This window comes from Nicotiana sylvestris, chromosome 1 (assembly GCF_000393655.2).
Source record: "Nicotiana sylvestris chromosome 1, ASM39365v2, whole genome shotgun sequence".
NCBI classification, from domain to species: domain Eukaryota; kingdom Viridiplantae; phylum Streptophyta; class Magnoliopsida; order Solanales; family Solanaceae; genus Nicotiana; species Nicotiana sylvestris.
This window is the reverse complement of record NC_091057.1, coordinates 115,855,935-115,872,055: the sequence shown is the minus strand read 5'-3', so window position 1 is coordinate 115,872,055 and position 16,121 is coordinate 115,855,935. Positions and strand designations below refer to the sequence as shown.

The 16,121-nt window shown below is 35.5% G+C and overlaps 2 protein-coding genes across 2 annotated transcripts; one reads left to right on the top strand and one right to left on the bottom strand.

Moving 5' to 3' along the window:
• The first annotated feature begins 386 nt into the window (after positions 1–386).
• Positions 387–5,118, top strand: LOC104234945 (NDR1/HIN1-like protein 26). Its single transcript, XM_009788601.2, has 2 exons — positions 387–1,178; positions 4,576–5,118. The coding sequence occupies exons 1-2, from the start codon at positions 585–587 to the stop codon at positions 4,660–4,662; spliced, it is 681 nt and encodes a 226-aa protein (XP_009786903.1). The 5' UTR covers positions 387–584; the 3' UTR covers positions 4,663–5,118.
• A 1,092-nt stretch (positions 5,119–6,210) lies between these two features.
• On the bottom strand, positions 6,211–9,912 carry LOC104234946 (large ribosomal subunit protein uL3). The gene is made up of 6 exons (XM_009788602.2): positions 9,845–9,912; positions 9,309–9,405; positions 8,415–8,525; positions 7,928–8,232; positions 6,906–7,315; positions 6,211–6,639 (listed from the first exon to the last, which is right to left on the bottom strand). Exons 2-6 carry the CDS (start codon positions 9,391–9,393, stop codon positions 6,381–6,383), a joined length of 1,170 nt encoding a protein of 389 aa, XP_009786904.1. The 5' UTR covers positions 9,394–9,405; positions 9,845–9,912; the 3' UTR covers positions 6,211–6,380.
• Positions 9,913–16,121: the final 6,209 nt, after the last annotated feature.

Below are 16,121 nucleotides of genomic sequence, written 5' to 3'. Positions count from 1 at the left end.
TGTGGGCCGCGAGAGCGGTACCAAATCGAGGCAAACTCTGAATACTAGATATACTTTTTTTCCTTGCGTCGAGGGTCTATCAGAAACAAACATATCTTTAATTACACACGTTAGGACTAAGATCAGCATACATAGTATCCTACCCAAACTGTGAGAATATACTAGGTATATTGTTATTACTATCATACACGGATGAGATATTGTCCTAGCAACACTTCTAATAAATTATTAGAAGTATAATTTCCTCTCATATTTTCACAAAAAAAAAAAAAAAAAAAGAGGAAAAGGAAAGAGGAACCAAAAACAATAATGGCAAGAATGCCAAGTCAAAAAATTAGCCCACCTTGATGCCACCTTTTTAAAATTCAAAGCAAACACACATACACACACACGCAGTACTCTTTCTCACACACTGTTGTCGCTCTCTTTCTCTCTCTCCCTCCATCTTCACTCTCTCCAAAAGCAAAGCAAAGTCGAAAAAGGAGTACAGGAAAAGCAAGAGAGAGGAAGAGATTGGTGGGTCTTCCTTTTCCCCAACTATTCTTCTTCCTCCTTCTCCATCATCATCTTTCTTAACACAAAAAATGACCTCTACACTTACCCAAAATAACATCAATGGCAACCACCACCACCACCCTCAATATTACCCTTCTCATTCTTCTTCCTCTAAAGCTTCTATCAAAGGTTGTTGTTGTTGTCTTTTCCTCCTTTTCTCCTTCTTACTTCTCCTCATTTTAGCTATCATACTTGTAATAGTACTCGCCGTTAAGCCCAAAAAACCCCAGTTCGATCTTCAACAAGTTGGCGTTCAGTACGTCGGAATTACTCCCAATCCAGCTGCGATAGCCACGTCATCTGCCTCAGTTTCGCTCAATATTCGCATGGTTTTCACTGCTTTCAATGATAACAAGGTGGGAATCAAGTACGGTCAGTCGCGGTTCACTATCATGTACCGTGGGATTCCTCTGGGTCGGGGCACCGTACCCGGGTTCTACCAGCCAGCTCATAGCGTTAAGCGGGTCGAAACTACCATTGTTGTGGATCGGGTTAACTTGCTCCAAGCTGACGCCGCGGATTTGATTCGTGACGCGACGTTGAATGACCGGGTCGAGTTACGGGTATTGGGTGATGTCGGAGCTAAGATTCGAATCCTTGGGCTTACTTCACCCGGTGTGCAGGTTAGTATTTTGTTGCTTTGCTTTAATATTACAGCCACTATCTTCTCCCTTTTTCGGTAGGATTTTGCTAAAATCCTCTTATTATTTACTCTCAAAAGTTTTGTTATTAATGGAAATCCTGCTCTTGTTTGCTTTGAGTTATATATTGGACTTAAGTCTTAAGTGCACTTTGGATTTGTTTCAAGAGTAGGATAATTGTAGATATCTAACATGAATGGACATCACTGGAAAAAAAAATGAAATAATTATATTTTATAGTCGCTTTCAAAATAATTACCGAAATATATATATATATTTTTTTGTATATATATATATATATTATGTATATTATATACAAAAATTATATATTTTTCAAATAACGAATATAAATAGTTTGTGGCGCCGACTAAAAATGAAAATAGTTCCTAAAACATCGTGCATAAATGGGGGGAAAATGAAAATTGGAACTCAATGTTTATTTTTATTTGGGGTTGAGATAAATGATTAGCGGTGGAATATTTTTGTCTAAGTTCTCTCTAAGTAGCAATACAAACAAGTAATGTTGATATGTAGTGGGACCCATTTAACCTGTCATGTCCAAGTATATTAGTAGGTCATTATTGGCAACAAAATATGTCTTAAGTTTCTCTATTTTCTCACATACTAAATTTATACTAGTAATGCATTTGTTTTCTTTGTCAAGACTATTTTGCCAGTAACATTAAAATTCAAGATCAAGTTTAAATTTTGCTGAAATGTATTGTCTCTTAAACTAATTTTTCAACTACTATTTGTTTGATCTTTGTCGCCAATGCAAAAATAAATCAACATGTTAACGTTTGTTTCCTAATAAAAGAGTATTGTATAAATTGAGACGAGGTGAGTACGAGATTCTGCATTGATTTGGGTGTTTGCCGTAGTTTTTTGGAATCGAGAACGCAACAATGTGAGCTGTAGTGTGGTAGTAGACCATTATAGTGGGCAGTACAATTTGTCCACCTAGTATTAGAGTGTGGTACGGATCCTGTCTTGAATGGAACTTGCTCTTTTCTCTCATGTTGATTTTCTTTGTATACTGACATTTCTTGACACCATTCAAATTTTAGACCAGCCATGTTGTTGTCTTGCCTTTGCCTTATACACTCTCTTTCTTGAGCTGCTGCTCCTAATTTCTGCCGTTGTTGTCTTGCCTTTGCCTTGTAGACTTTCTTGTAGGTATGTAAATAGGGCAGGGTAGGGCGGGCAGGTTTACCCGATTTGCCCTGTCCCGTTTAACCTTTTGTCAGGATTTTGCCCTGCCCCGCTTTGCCCCGTTTAGACTATTTTTTATTTTTTATTTTGCAGTATGCTTTTAATTTCTTTTACCCTTTCAACTTTCTATTTAAATATTTAAAATTGACATGTCAATAAAAGTTGTTTGTGCATATTGATTGAATAAATGTAAATTTTTATTAATATTATATAATTTATCAAAGACTAATTTTTTCCTTATATTAATGTTCCACTCCAAGTAAATAGCTAATTGTTTAAATCACTTCTGGAATGGTTTGTTTCCTTTAGTTATCATACTTCTGAAGTTAGTGAACTAATTTGACTGTAAAACTGCATGACAAAGCATCACTTCCATTAATTTCCTCTATTTTTTTTTTAATACAACATCAGTTTATTAATTTCAATACCATAAAAAATACCATCAATTTTTTCTTTTATACAATGTCTTAGTTTAACAATATTAGGAGATCAAGCGTGCGCATAATCTGAAGTTCTCTGTTGTTGTACCTCCTATCCCGTAAGACTTTCTTTATAGCAACAGATTCACGAGCTATACTACAATTGTATATTACTTGCTCCAACCAATGTATAAATTTTTATCATCATTTGCTAGGCATAAAGTAGAATCGTTAATAAACAATTTGATATTTTATAAAACTATTATATTTGCAATTATGCTACTAGTTAACAAATGTTAGCAAGCAAACAAAACAAGTTTTTTTAAAAAGAAAACAAAACGACAAGAATTTGAGGCACCAAATGTGTTGATGCTAAAATAGCTAGAGAAGTAAGCACACACAAGTGAGTTTGAGCTAAAATCCTGCCCTGCCCCATTTACTATTTTCTGAAAATGTGTTTTGACCCGCCCCGCCCTGCCCCATTAAGACTTTGCCCTGCCCCACCCCATTTGCTATTCCTACTTTCTTGAGCTGCCCTTCTAATTTGTTGCTCTGATTTTAGTTAAACTAACATGGTCCACAGTCTCTGCTGCTTCCTGGAGGACTTGGTGCATGTAGTGGTGGAGTTAGGAATTTTAAAAGCAGATTAGAAGCTTGAGATTTGAACTTGTGACCTAAAGTAATTTTGTAGTCACCTTTGTCACTACAAAAGAAGCTTCTCTTATATCAAGGAGCTATATTCAATAGTTTTTATGTGTATACGGAATTGTTTTCACTATATTTGTCGATATAATTTAAGATGAAGCTAAGGAGTTCAATCTAACCCCTTCAATACATGTGATGTAGCTCCGCCTCCGAGTGCTATTTTCCAAACAAGCATGCTATTCTTAATAACTCTTAATAGGTAGAGAGGTAAGAAAAAGGTCATGGCTATAGGAACTCTCTCCAGTGAGTTGTGACTATTGATTAGTCCCATGTTCTCTCATGTGAACAGATATTGTAATTCTTGAGCTAGTTTTTTCTCTTGATGCTTTATGCTTGCAAGTCCTGGATTCCTAACGTAATCTGCAGTGGAGGGGGAATTACCCTGACATCCCGTCCACTTTACCATCTTCAACAGTCTAATTCCCCCACCTGGAAAAACAACTCTATAAGCAACAATTCTCATCAGATGCATATTGGTAGTGGCTGAGTCCAGTGGGTAAAAGTTTATGTCTATACCAAATCCGTCCATCGTCACAACAAAGAATTAGCAAGTGTAGTGATATTCAGCATTTACTGACTTGAAAGAATCCCGGACAGACCAGAGTGGGTCTAACTTCCAAGTACACTACACACAAGTGATGATCCTCCTTTGCTACAACTGTACAACCTGCACCATAAGCGAGAGGTGGACGTGGAGCTAGGTGTCGGCAAGGGTTCAATAAAATTCCCTTCGCCAGAAAATCATACTTAACAAATGGATAAAAATGAATTATTTTTGTTATATATAAATTGTTGAATCTTCTTGACCTAAGAGAAAATTCTAGTGTAGTATCCAAGGGAGTTCAAAAAGTCTGTTAGAGCACTGAGCACAGTTTCAAATGCTATTGCTAGGTGTGACAATCTAGTAGTTTTTTGAATCCCTTTTTATGAATTACTTGCTCCATAGCCGGAAGCTCCCCTCCTTAATTACTTTAATCCTTTGATTTGTGGCTGGTCTAACTGTATGTTTAGAAATGTAACACATGATAAATGGTGTTGAACAGGTATCAGTGGATTGCGCAATAGTGATCAGCCCTAGGAAACAGGCTCTCACATACAAGCAATGTGGATTCGATGGTCTAAGCGTATGATTCTGTAACTGTTACTTAATCCTGAAGTTTAAAGCATATCTATTTTGTTGGACTTGGTATAAGAAGAAAAGAAAAAAAAACAAATTCAAAAGGAAAGTTATTTTAGGAAAAAGAATACTAAAAGCAAGATTCTTGAGCCAACTAATTTTAGTCAAAAAAACATTTATTCATTAACTGGATTTTCTTTTCTTTTCTTTTTTCGGGAGAAAATTTTGTTCTGCGTTGTAAAGTTTTGGACTGATTGTATTTTCAATACATTGTTATGCCACGACTCATTGTCATCTACTAGTTTTACTATATTTTATTTTTAGGATAAATTATTTATTTTTCTGTCTCTTTCGACTCTAAAGAGAGAATCTGATTCTGTAACTTTGCCAAATGAATTCTGGATTCTCGAATCTTATGTGTCGGAGATGTGCTTCCTTTTCATTATTGTATCTATTTCTTTTCTTGCAACTTTACCCTAACAAGTGAAATATCCTGTCGAGTAACTTCTCTAATATAAGCTATAACTGAATTAATATTTACAGTGTCCAAGGAGTAAGGGAAAAAATAAAAATAAAAAACGAAGCAGTCATCAAATTCATAATGTCAAACAAAAAATGATTAAGTGCTAAGAAGTCTATTCTAACTATTAAAAATTTACGAACAAACTTAAATCATCTTAATTTACTGCTCTAATTAGTGTCCTATTAGTATGTAACGTATTACGTTTATGTAAACAGACATTCTCTCAGAAATTAAAGGTAAACCACATCGTATTATTTCCTTTTCATAAAAGTAAATCGAGAACTAGGAGATATTCTGATTGACGAGGCTCATTTCTTCTGTTATGCCATCCAGAGGTAGAAGAAAATGTTTTTATCACTTCCATTTTGGAATAAATATTACCTTCACCAAATAAGCAAATGAATTAAGTAGATGAGAAAACAATCCAATGATAAAATATATTTTTTAAGACATTTTTAAAATTTAAAAAAAAAAATGAAGAGACTTGAAGTTAAGTAACACATATTAGACATGAATTTATCTCAAAAAAGGAAACTTTTGCAGAGATGATTCATAGCCTGAGGCAGAGGTTTAAGTTCTTAAATAACAATAAGGTAGAAGAGGAATAAAAAGGTATTCATGAGAATGTCACAAATGGGTTGTGTATCATCGAAATATTAGAACATGTCTAAATCAGATAATGAAATTTGATTTGTAGAGCCTGTTATTGTTACCTTGTCTTCTTCCCCTTACCAAAAGTAAACTAAATTGAATAAAATGAAATATAGGATCTGATAGAACTGTGTGAAACGATCATGGGCAAGGAACGGAAGTGATGGCATTTCTTACCCTCGAAATGATTCATGAGAACACTCGTGGAGAGCTCTCTCAATTTATGCCCTTCTAAATCAGGATGGTGACTGATCCTCCATCCAAATTATTAAGAGAGGCAAGCTTAATAAAAATCATACCTTAATATGCATGGCTATTCTAGCAACACACACAAATGGCATAGAACCAAACCCAAAAAGGTCTCAACTCTCACGTAATAATCATGCCTTTGAACCACAACAACAAAACTTTTGCATTACTAATATTCTCAACTAGAATCCTCATGGCGACAGAAAGCTTTTAAAATGTCAAAATTGTCTTCTGAAACACCCGATGAAAATAAAGAGTAACAGCAATAATAACTTGTGTTCCACCCAATGACTTGAATATTGAAACACTTAAGCCTTCAGCCGGCCATAGAATTTCTGCTTCTCTTGAGTGGTCTGGAAGCGACCATGTCCAAACTTTGAGGATGTGTCGATGAACTTCAGCTTAATCTCCTCAAGAGCAACACGAGAGGTCTGGTTGAGCAGGGACTGACGAAGGGTTACAACCCTCTTCTTAGGACCAACACAGCATCCCTTGATCAACAGGTAATCATCCTTCACCACACCATAATGGGGAAATCCACCCATGGGAGTAATGTCTTTCTCGGTCCTGTTAACATTAATGAAAAGTAATCATGGTTCAGAAAAAGAGAACCAGTACAATCGAAGGTACAGTATATGGTAAAAAGCACACAACCACGGGCCACATGCAGAATATAAGACATTCTCAGCATAAGGCAACAGCTTGACTGGTTTTTGAGCAATCGTAGATGTGCAATTGCTCACGCAAAAGCACTAGTTCACATAAGTAGAATATCGAGCACCCCCTTGTAGGAAAAGAGAAGCTTTAGCAGGAAAAAAGGCAATGTTGCATACCTGTCAAAATCAGTTATGGCAGCATGGGATTCTTGGCCAGCCTTCCCTAGTTTGTAAACCTTCTTGTTCATCTCGGTACGGTGATGGTATCCATTTTGACCAGCACGGGCAACTGTGTAGGAAACTCTAGCAGGGTGCCAGGCACCAATACAAGCAACCTTACGCAGACCCCTGTGGGTTTTGCGGGGAAGACGTGTCACACCCCAACGAGTTACAACACCTTCATAACCCTTACCCTTGGTGACACCAATGATATCAATCATCTCATCCTTCTGAAAAACAGCATCAACTGGAACCTGCTTCTCGAAGAAACCATATGCAAAGTCAACCTTCTGAGCAATTGTGCCACCATTCACCTGGATCTCCATCAAATGGGCTTTCTTCTGTTTCAGACCCTTCATCTTCCTTATCTGCCAGTTTTTTGAAAAAGGCAATCCCATTATATCGAGTCTAGGTAAGCTTATCTTATTTGTTTACATATCTAAGACACTGAAAAATATTCAAAAACATTAATAAGGATTTGGAATGAGGTATAAACCAAAATGACTTTTTTTTTATTTGCATTGGGTGTTCAAGTCTCTATGAGACACGACTAATCCCGGGGGTGCACAGGCCCTCGGCAAGGAGTTTCCCGCAAGTGCACTATGGTTAATTCAGGTTTTACCCAGTCTGATGGCCCTCAGAAATTGTTTGCATCCAGTAGGTTTCGAACTTGAGACCTTGGAAGGGAGCATACCCCAAGGCTCAAGTCAATTGCCACCAGGCCAACCCTGAGGGTTATGACTTCAAACATAACCGGCGGAGAAAAACCATATTATCTGCTGAGCCAATATAGGGATGGCATTGGATGTCTGACACTACCTCTTTATCTAAAATTTATATGAGATGTACACGATTTGAAAATCAAATTCTATCTAGAATAGAGGTATTTTCACAACACAGTTCTTGGGCCGAAAGACAGGTGTTTCTAGGCACACTAAAAGGAATAGCTGTTGTTGAAGATGATATTGGACTAAGATTACCTGAGTGTGAGCCAAAACACGGATGACGCAAGCATACTTCTTCAATTTCTCCAGCTGTGTCTGGATATCCTTTTTCCCTTCATCAGTTTCATATTTCTTGGAGTATTTCAAGAAGGCCTTCTTCTTGGACTTGCACCAGTTCTTGTAGAACCTCCTCTTAAGCTCTTCACTGAGATGTTGAGCCCAGACAGTGTTCAGGCAACGAAGACCACGAGGTGTCTTCACATACCCAACAACACCAACAATCACCATTGGAGGTGTTTCAATGATGGTGACAGCTTCACATGTCTCCTTCTTGTGGAGTTCTGTAATGACCAGATGAATGTGAAAAAATAATAGCATAAAAAATTAAAGTGAAGTATCAACATGATACTGCTTCTTTATGAATCCAGTTAATTTATCAAGCCAAAGATACTAATGAAGAACCGAGAAAGATATGGATTAAATCAAAACTGAAATGAAAATATATTAACAAAAGATAAATTACTTGATCCAGGTTTTTCAACATCTCTGACAATGTGAGTCATGCCAGCTTTGTAGCCCAGGAAGGCGGTTAGCTTGCAGGGCTTGCTTGGATCATCCTTAGGGAATGCCTTCACTGCAATCGTTTAAAAAGGATAAAAATGAGCATCTCTCACATAATTATGAGTGTGTGTTTAGGTATGATGTAAAATGCTTTCCAAACAAAATATTGTACTTCCATGTAAAACATATTCTTCAGGTGGAAACTGTATACATGGCACAATAAGTATAAATTAATTTTTAAGAAATAAATATGAATACCTCTTGAGATGGGATAGCACACTAAGTGGTGTTTTAGTGATATATTATGAGTATTAAAGGTTTAGAACAGTTTTACATATTCATAGTGATGGATGCTCATAAATAACATCACAAGTAAACTGTTTTATTTATTTTCAGCAAGGAAAATGTTTTCAACGGTTTAAGATAACCAAATAATCAGAGGCGGAGTAGAAATTAATGTGTGAAAATTCATTAAATTGCAAAAATAATAGATTTGAACCCATAACTTTAAATATATAATGGGTTCAATGTTAAAAATCTTAAAAATTGGACCCATAGAATTTAAATCCTGGATTCGCCTCTGCAAATAATGGAAAACGATTTTATTGAGGAGTATACTTTAGAAGCTATCTTACCGTATGGCTACATAAATACACTTTATTATGGATAGCATGTTTTGATCCATGAATGATTAACAGGAGCACAATTAATCCAGTAATAACCAGAGGATTTTGTTTATTGCAATATTTACATAATTAAACTTATAGTCAGTGATCAAAGTGTCATTACAAAATAGACATTAATTCAGAATTATTTAAAAATGCTTGTTGTAATAATAGAAAGAATGTAATAATACCCTTTCCCCTGTGTCTGGCAGCACGCTTCCTGGGAAGAAATCCCAAAGAACCGTGTCTTGGATGCTCGAACTTCCTGTGAGACATTTTCTCCTCCTCCTATGTGTCACCAATGAAAACATTAATCAGCTTAAACTAATCAACTACTCATATTCTTCTATAAGCACAAACAGTCCCAAGGAAAAAACCCACACGCACTCGTACGTAATAAACACTCAGAAAACCGTAGTTACATGGCATATAATTAATAGGTAGAAGTATAACAACTCATTCTGAAAACAAAACGAATGCATCGTTGATATTTTCAAAAAGTAGTTTCAGATTAAATATTTGTAGCTATATTGCATTTGCTTCTATAATTAATTGGTACTACATAACAATTCATTCTGAAAACAACGTGAATGTATACATGAAAATTTCAGAGTTTTACATACTTGTAGCAGAGACAGTGATTGAATGGGTAAACTAAGATATCAGGAAATGACAATGCATCAGTAAAAGTAAGTTAGAGACGGGAAAGTGGAAGAGGGAGAAGAACCTGCAAGAGACGGCTACTGAGGAAATACGGGGCTTCGTTCAAAGTGTAAAACCCTAGTAAAATATGGATTTATATAATTGTCTATCGGAGTTAAATGGGCTGGATTATGGCATCTGGATTCTAGCCCAGCTGAAGTCATTTGTTCGAGGGAATGTTAAGGAAACGGTCAAAATAAGCCCAAACGTATCTCTAGCCATTAATCACAAATTTATCAAAATTAACCAAATTTATGCAAAAATAAAAACCCCCACATAAATAAGAATTCTTTATCTCCAAAAATCACACGCAAAGATTTTATTCCATATTTTTAAGTGTGATCAACAACATTAGACATAAGATTGAAAGAAAATTTCATAGATGAGGTAGTAAATAAGGTGATGAAACACAAAGAAAAAAAAATATAAGATTCCAAAAAAAAACTAAACAAAAAGGGACTTTTTTCAATGGGTATGGTGAAATCCATTAAAAATATATAGATAAGTCAATATACAAAATCTAAGGAAGATTGGATGTGATTTAGACTAGTTTTGAGCCAAAATTAGTAGTTGAAATCGAGTTGAAATTTTCTCTATGATACGTGTATCAAGCACGTATCTCACAATACATGAATAGATGGATATACATGAGATACATATATGATACATATGCGATGCACAAATGATACACAGTGTGATACACATATCATCTTTTTCGATGTTTATGTTCTACTTTAAATTTTAAATTCAAACTACCTCAAAACTCCACCAAATCATCCCAAAATTGAATTTCAACTCGTTAAAATGTACCCAATCTATTCAACAACACCCGCTCAAAAGAAAGTAGAAAATTGATATTTTTTGTTATGAATAACTAATTGACTAATTTTGAGAGCATTTGACTAGTATTGATAGTATTTTTTTAGAATTGACTCGTTTTTGTATTAACTTGCTTACAGGCTGACATAACTGATAGTTTCTCTTTGTTTAACTACGCACACACATGTTCTATATAATTAGGCAGTATAACTTTTCGACCAAATGGATGTGGTCCTGCCACCTTTTCGTCAAAAGGCAATTCTTGTCATAAACCTACCAACAATCTCAAGTTCAAATCAATCACCTTATTAGTTTATTCTACACATTAAAAATAGTTAATACCCTCAAACTCACCTAAACTATACGATTTTTGTCAGTTCCCTACCTAAGATATCGAGTATCCCTGAAACCCCCATGAACTATATCCCCTTCATAATAAAATACCCCTCCCTCTATCCCACTCTTACTAATGCATATCATACACGCTCTAAATATTTTTTAAAACTTGGCATGTGGCATTCCACGTGGATACTTAATACCCTAAATAGGCTTACTTATTATAGTTAATTTAATTATGTGGTAAAAATTAAAAAGGGGGTTTATTATAACCGGTCGGTTATTTCTTCTCTCAGCAACACTTTGCTCTCACCGAAAACACTCTCATCGGAGATGAGAGACACCTTCTCTTAAGTATCGATTCTCTCCATTAATCAGGGTTTCTACCACCGAGTTCCTAGTCTATTATTGCTGTTATTCGAAATTGGAAATAAATATAGGGTTTTACTGGTGTATCAATGTAAAAAATTAGGGTTTAGGGTCCTGAATATTCTCAAGGTTCTGAAGAATGTTTGAAGATTTTGAAGATTGTTAAAGAAGATAGCTTCAATACAGGTCGTATTCTTTATTTCCTATTATTTTTGTTGCGAAATTATGGTAGGTAGGTGCTGCGATTTAGTTTGTAGCAGAAAATTTTGGTTTTTTTTTGAGTTGTTACATCTTTCTGCCTGTTGATATTGATTTGTCGAATATATAGTTGCATGCATATTGCTTGTTGTTAGTTTTAGATTTCGGATCTTTTTATGTTGGTTTCCAAAGTTGTTCTATTTTTTTTTTGCCTTATTCTTTGTTGTCTTTTTTATTGTTATTTTAGGGTAATGACAGACAAATATCTGAATTTAAAATTTTATACTGGTTGTATGCTTTGAGGTAGAGCCAGTTTATGTTGGGAGGAACATTGAATATTCTTTTAATGTGGATACGGACAAACTATCTGTTCAAAAAATTGTTGATTATGCCAAGGATTTTGGGTTTACCAATATAGGAAAAATATATATTGTACTCCCTCCGGTTCACAATAAGTGACCAATTTGCTTTTAGCACGCCCATTAAGAAAATACTAAATTCTATACAAAAATACCTACTATGACTAAACTACCCCTAATTAAACATTTAATGTGATGAGTAAGAAAACTTTTTAGGGATATGTATATAGGGGTTATTTTGTAAAAACAAATTGAATTCTTTCTTGATTACATAACTGGACACTTATTTTGAACCAAAATGAAAAAGCAAATTGGTCACTTATTGTGCACCGGAGGGAGTATCTTCTAAGGGTGGCAGTTTGGTAGAATTGAAAAAAATAGGGATTTCTTGGTACTTGTTTATTGTTAAGTAATAAGAATATAATAGACATTTACGTATGCCATAAGGGAGATAATGTGGTCTAGAATAGTCATGTGACTAGTGAGGTCAAATTAAATGTACCTTTAGGTTTCCAAATTTAAAATATTGATTTAAGTGATCAAATAGAACCCCATGAACAATCAAATATTGTAGAAAAACTTCCTAGATACTCCTTAGTAGGCAATGATGATTGTCACGGCCCAAAATCCAACTAGTCGTGATTGTATTTTACCCAACCCGTTAGGTAAGTCAATTAAATGCAATCCATTACCAATGAGATTTACCGAGACAAATAAAGATATAATAACTGAACTTATATCCAAAATCCCAAGTACTGGTTGTACAAGTCATGAGCTTCTAAGATTTAGAATTTACAAAGATGGTATGAAATAAATACATCATCTATTTGAAATATACATGAATAGATTAATAATTCTAAAGCTACCAAGAACAAGAGACAGCTATGACCGGAATGCAGGTACGTCTTCAATTCCAGCTCCCGACATGCACAAAACATCAGCATTCAGAGTCTGCACACAATGTGCATAAGTGTAGTATGAGTACAACTGACCTCATGTGCTCAATAAGTAACAAACCTAACCTTAAGATGAAAGTAGTGACGAGCTTGGACAACTGTAGGAGTCCAACACCAATAGCCAACAACTCATAACAATATAATAAAAGTAGTATAAGAAATAACTCAAAGACATGATGCTCAGCTCGTTCACAATTACGAAAAAATATGCATGTTTCTCAAGTATAACAGTAAAACCCAAATCCTTCACCGAATTCACGAAAATGTAGATATATCAGAAAGCTGTATTTTTTCCAAAAACTTTCAACAACAGATAAAATATTTCAATATCAGGTTTTCATGAGGGAAGTACATCTCTATGCCTACATGTCAATGTGCATGTGAAGTCATGAATGTCACAATACCGTGTAGCATGAGAAAATACATCTCTATGCATGTATGTCAAGTATACATGTCAATGCAATGCATCATAGTGATGAACTCATGTACTCATACTCTCAGAGCACTCAATCTCATTGTCTCGCACTCCCACTCATCATGCTCAATCCCTCGGCATACTCAGTCACTCAGCACTGTACGGTGCCTGCTGCGACGCACAACCCGATTTCATCAATAGTAATAAAGCTTATAAGGCCTACTGCGACGTACAACTCGATCCATATATAGCCATAAGGCCTGTTACGGCGTGCCACCCGATCCACATATAACCATAAGTCATGTTGCGGTGTGCAACCCGAACCGTATATATCACTTACAATCCAGCCCTCAGCCTCAGCTCGGTCATCAATCTCTCTAGTCTCTCGGGCTCACAATCTCATGCCAATTAACCCAAACAATGATGATAACAGAGACTAAGATATGATATGCAAATGAATGAATATGACTGAATATGTAATTCATATTTAAACAAATAACCCGACAACAAAAATGACCTTAGTAAGTCCCAACAGAATAAGTACATAGCCTAAACATGATTTTTAACATGGATCACAACTCAATTATTCTAGCACATAGGAATTTCATGGATAAAAATAAGATAGAATACTACACGGTACCGCAGAATCATCCGAGTCATAATTCACACAGTATACGCCCATACGCTCATCACCTAGAATGTGTGTCACCTCAACACCAAACACATAACACGTATATTCAGATATTCATACCCTTAACACCAAGTTTAGAAGTGTTACTTAGCTCGAACAAGCCGAATCCAATACCGAGCAAGCCAAACAATACTCTAAAAATACCATCCCGTGCATATTGACTTTCGAACGGCTCCAAACTAGCCAAAAATAACTCAAATACATCAAATAATGCATAAGAAAATAATTCCAAATGATAAAGGTCGAATCTTTAATAAAAAATCCAAAGTCAACCAAAAAGTTAAACCTTAGCCTCGTACCTCGGTACCCGATAAAACTTACAAAATCCGATAACTCATTCAATCACGAGTCCAACCATACTAGTTTCACTCAATTCTGACTCTGAATCAATGTTCAAAACTCAAAAATTTACTTTATGAAATTTTAGATAAAAACCTCCAATTTCTCTTTTGAAATCATCTACCAATTGCAAAAAATAAATATAGATTCATGAAATATAATCAAACTGAGTAGAGAACACCTACTCCAATCTATATGGTAAAAATCGCCTAAAAATAATCTCACTCCGAGCTCCATAGATCCAAATATGCTAAAATGGTCGAAACCACCGAAATAGAGTACTATATAAGTACTGCCAAGGCGAAATTTTCACAAACACGGAAAAACCATCGCATTTGCAATGAACAAAATAAACTGCCACCAAAAATATTCTACGCATTTGCGGCATAGTCCTCACAAACGCGATGCACAACAGCTCCAACCTAACACGATCGCATTAGAAACTCGCAAACGCGAGGACATTCTCCCTAGTCCCCAGCTTCCCATCTCAACTCAATGCGAACGCGAACATAAGAATGCGAACGTGACGCCCAAGCCTCACAAAGATATCAAACGTGATAAAATGGTCGTGAATGCGATGAAGGAAAAGGTTGGCTCCCACAATACACTACGCAATCGCGATCCAATCTTCGCGATCGCAAAGAAGGCCTGAAACACCAGAAATCAGCAGTGCCAAAGAACATGGAAATGATCTAAAACTCATCTGAAACTCACCCGAGTCCCTCGAGAACCCATCCGAATATACCAACAAGTCTCTTAATATAATACATACCTATTCGATGCCTCAAATCACGCATAACAATATCAAAATGATGAATCTCACCTCAAATCGAACAAAATGAACTTTAAATCTTTCAACTTCTAAAACTCGTACCGAAACATATCAAATCAACCCGGAATGAGCTCAAATTTTGCACACAAGTCCCAAATGACATAAGGAAGCTATTCCAATTTCTTGAACCACATTCCGAACCCGATATCATCAAGTCAAATCTTGGTCAAACTTATGAACATTCCAAACCTTTATATTTTTAACTTTCGCCAATTAGCGCCGAATCTTCTAGAATTATCCAAATGCAAATCCGGGCATATGCCCAAATCTAAAATTACCATCCGGACCTAACAGAACCATTAAAACTCTGAACCGAGCTCAAATACTAAAAAATCAAACTTGGTCAACTCTTCTAACTTAAAGTTTCAAACATGAAATTCATTCTTCCAAACTAATTCAAAAACACCTAAAAACCAAATCTGATGATACACATAAGTCATAATACATTATACGGAACTATCCATGACCTTAAACCATCGAGCAAAGTATAAATGCTCAAAACGACTAGTCGTGTCGTTACAATGATTCTGACATAGAAGATGAATATTCAGAAGAAGATAATACATAAGTTGTAGGTAATGTTGAAGATATTGATAAATCCAACAATTCTAATGATGAAGATCATGAGGTTGATTATGGTAGTGATGTGCAAGAAGAGTTGAACATAGTTAAATAGATTTGAAGAAAAAAACATCAAGAAAGAAAGTTATTGCTGAGTGCTTTCTTAGACCAGTTGGGATAGAACCAGGGTTTGAAGATATGTATAAAGGAAATAAAATGTTTCTAGTAAGTTAGTTGGTGATGAGCCTTTTTATGACAGTTCAAATGCTGATAGTTTTGAGAGCGACAGTGATAGAAGGAGTGGTAACGAATCAGAAAACCTAAGTGGTAACATGAAAGCAAGAAAGGAAAATAAGAGGGTAATGTATGATCCAACATAGGAAAAGGTGATTTGGCAACTTAAAATGGTATTTGAAAATGTATATAA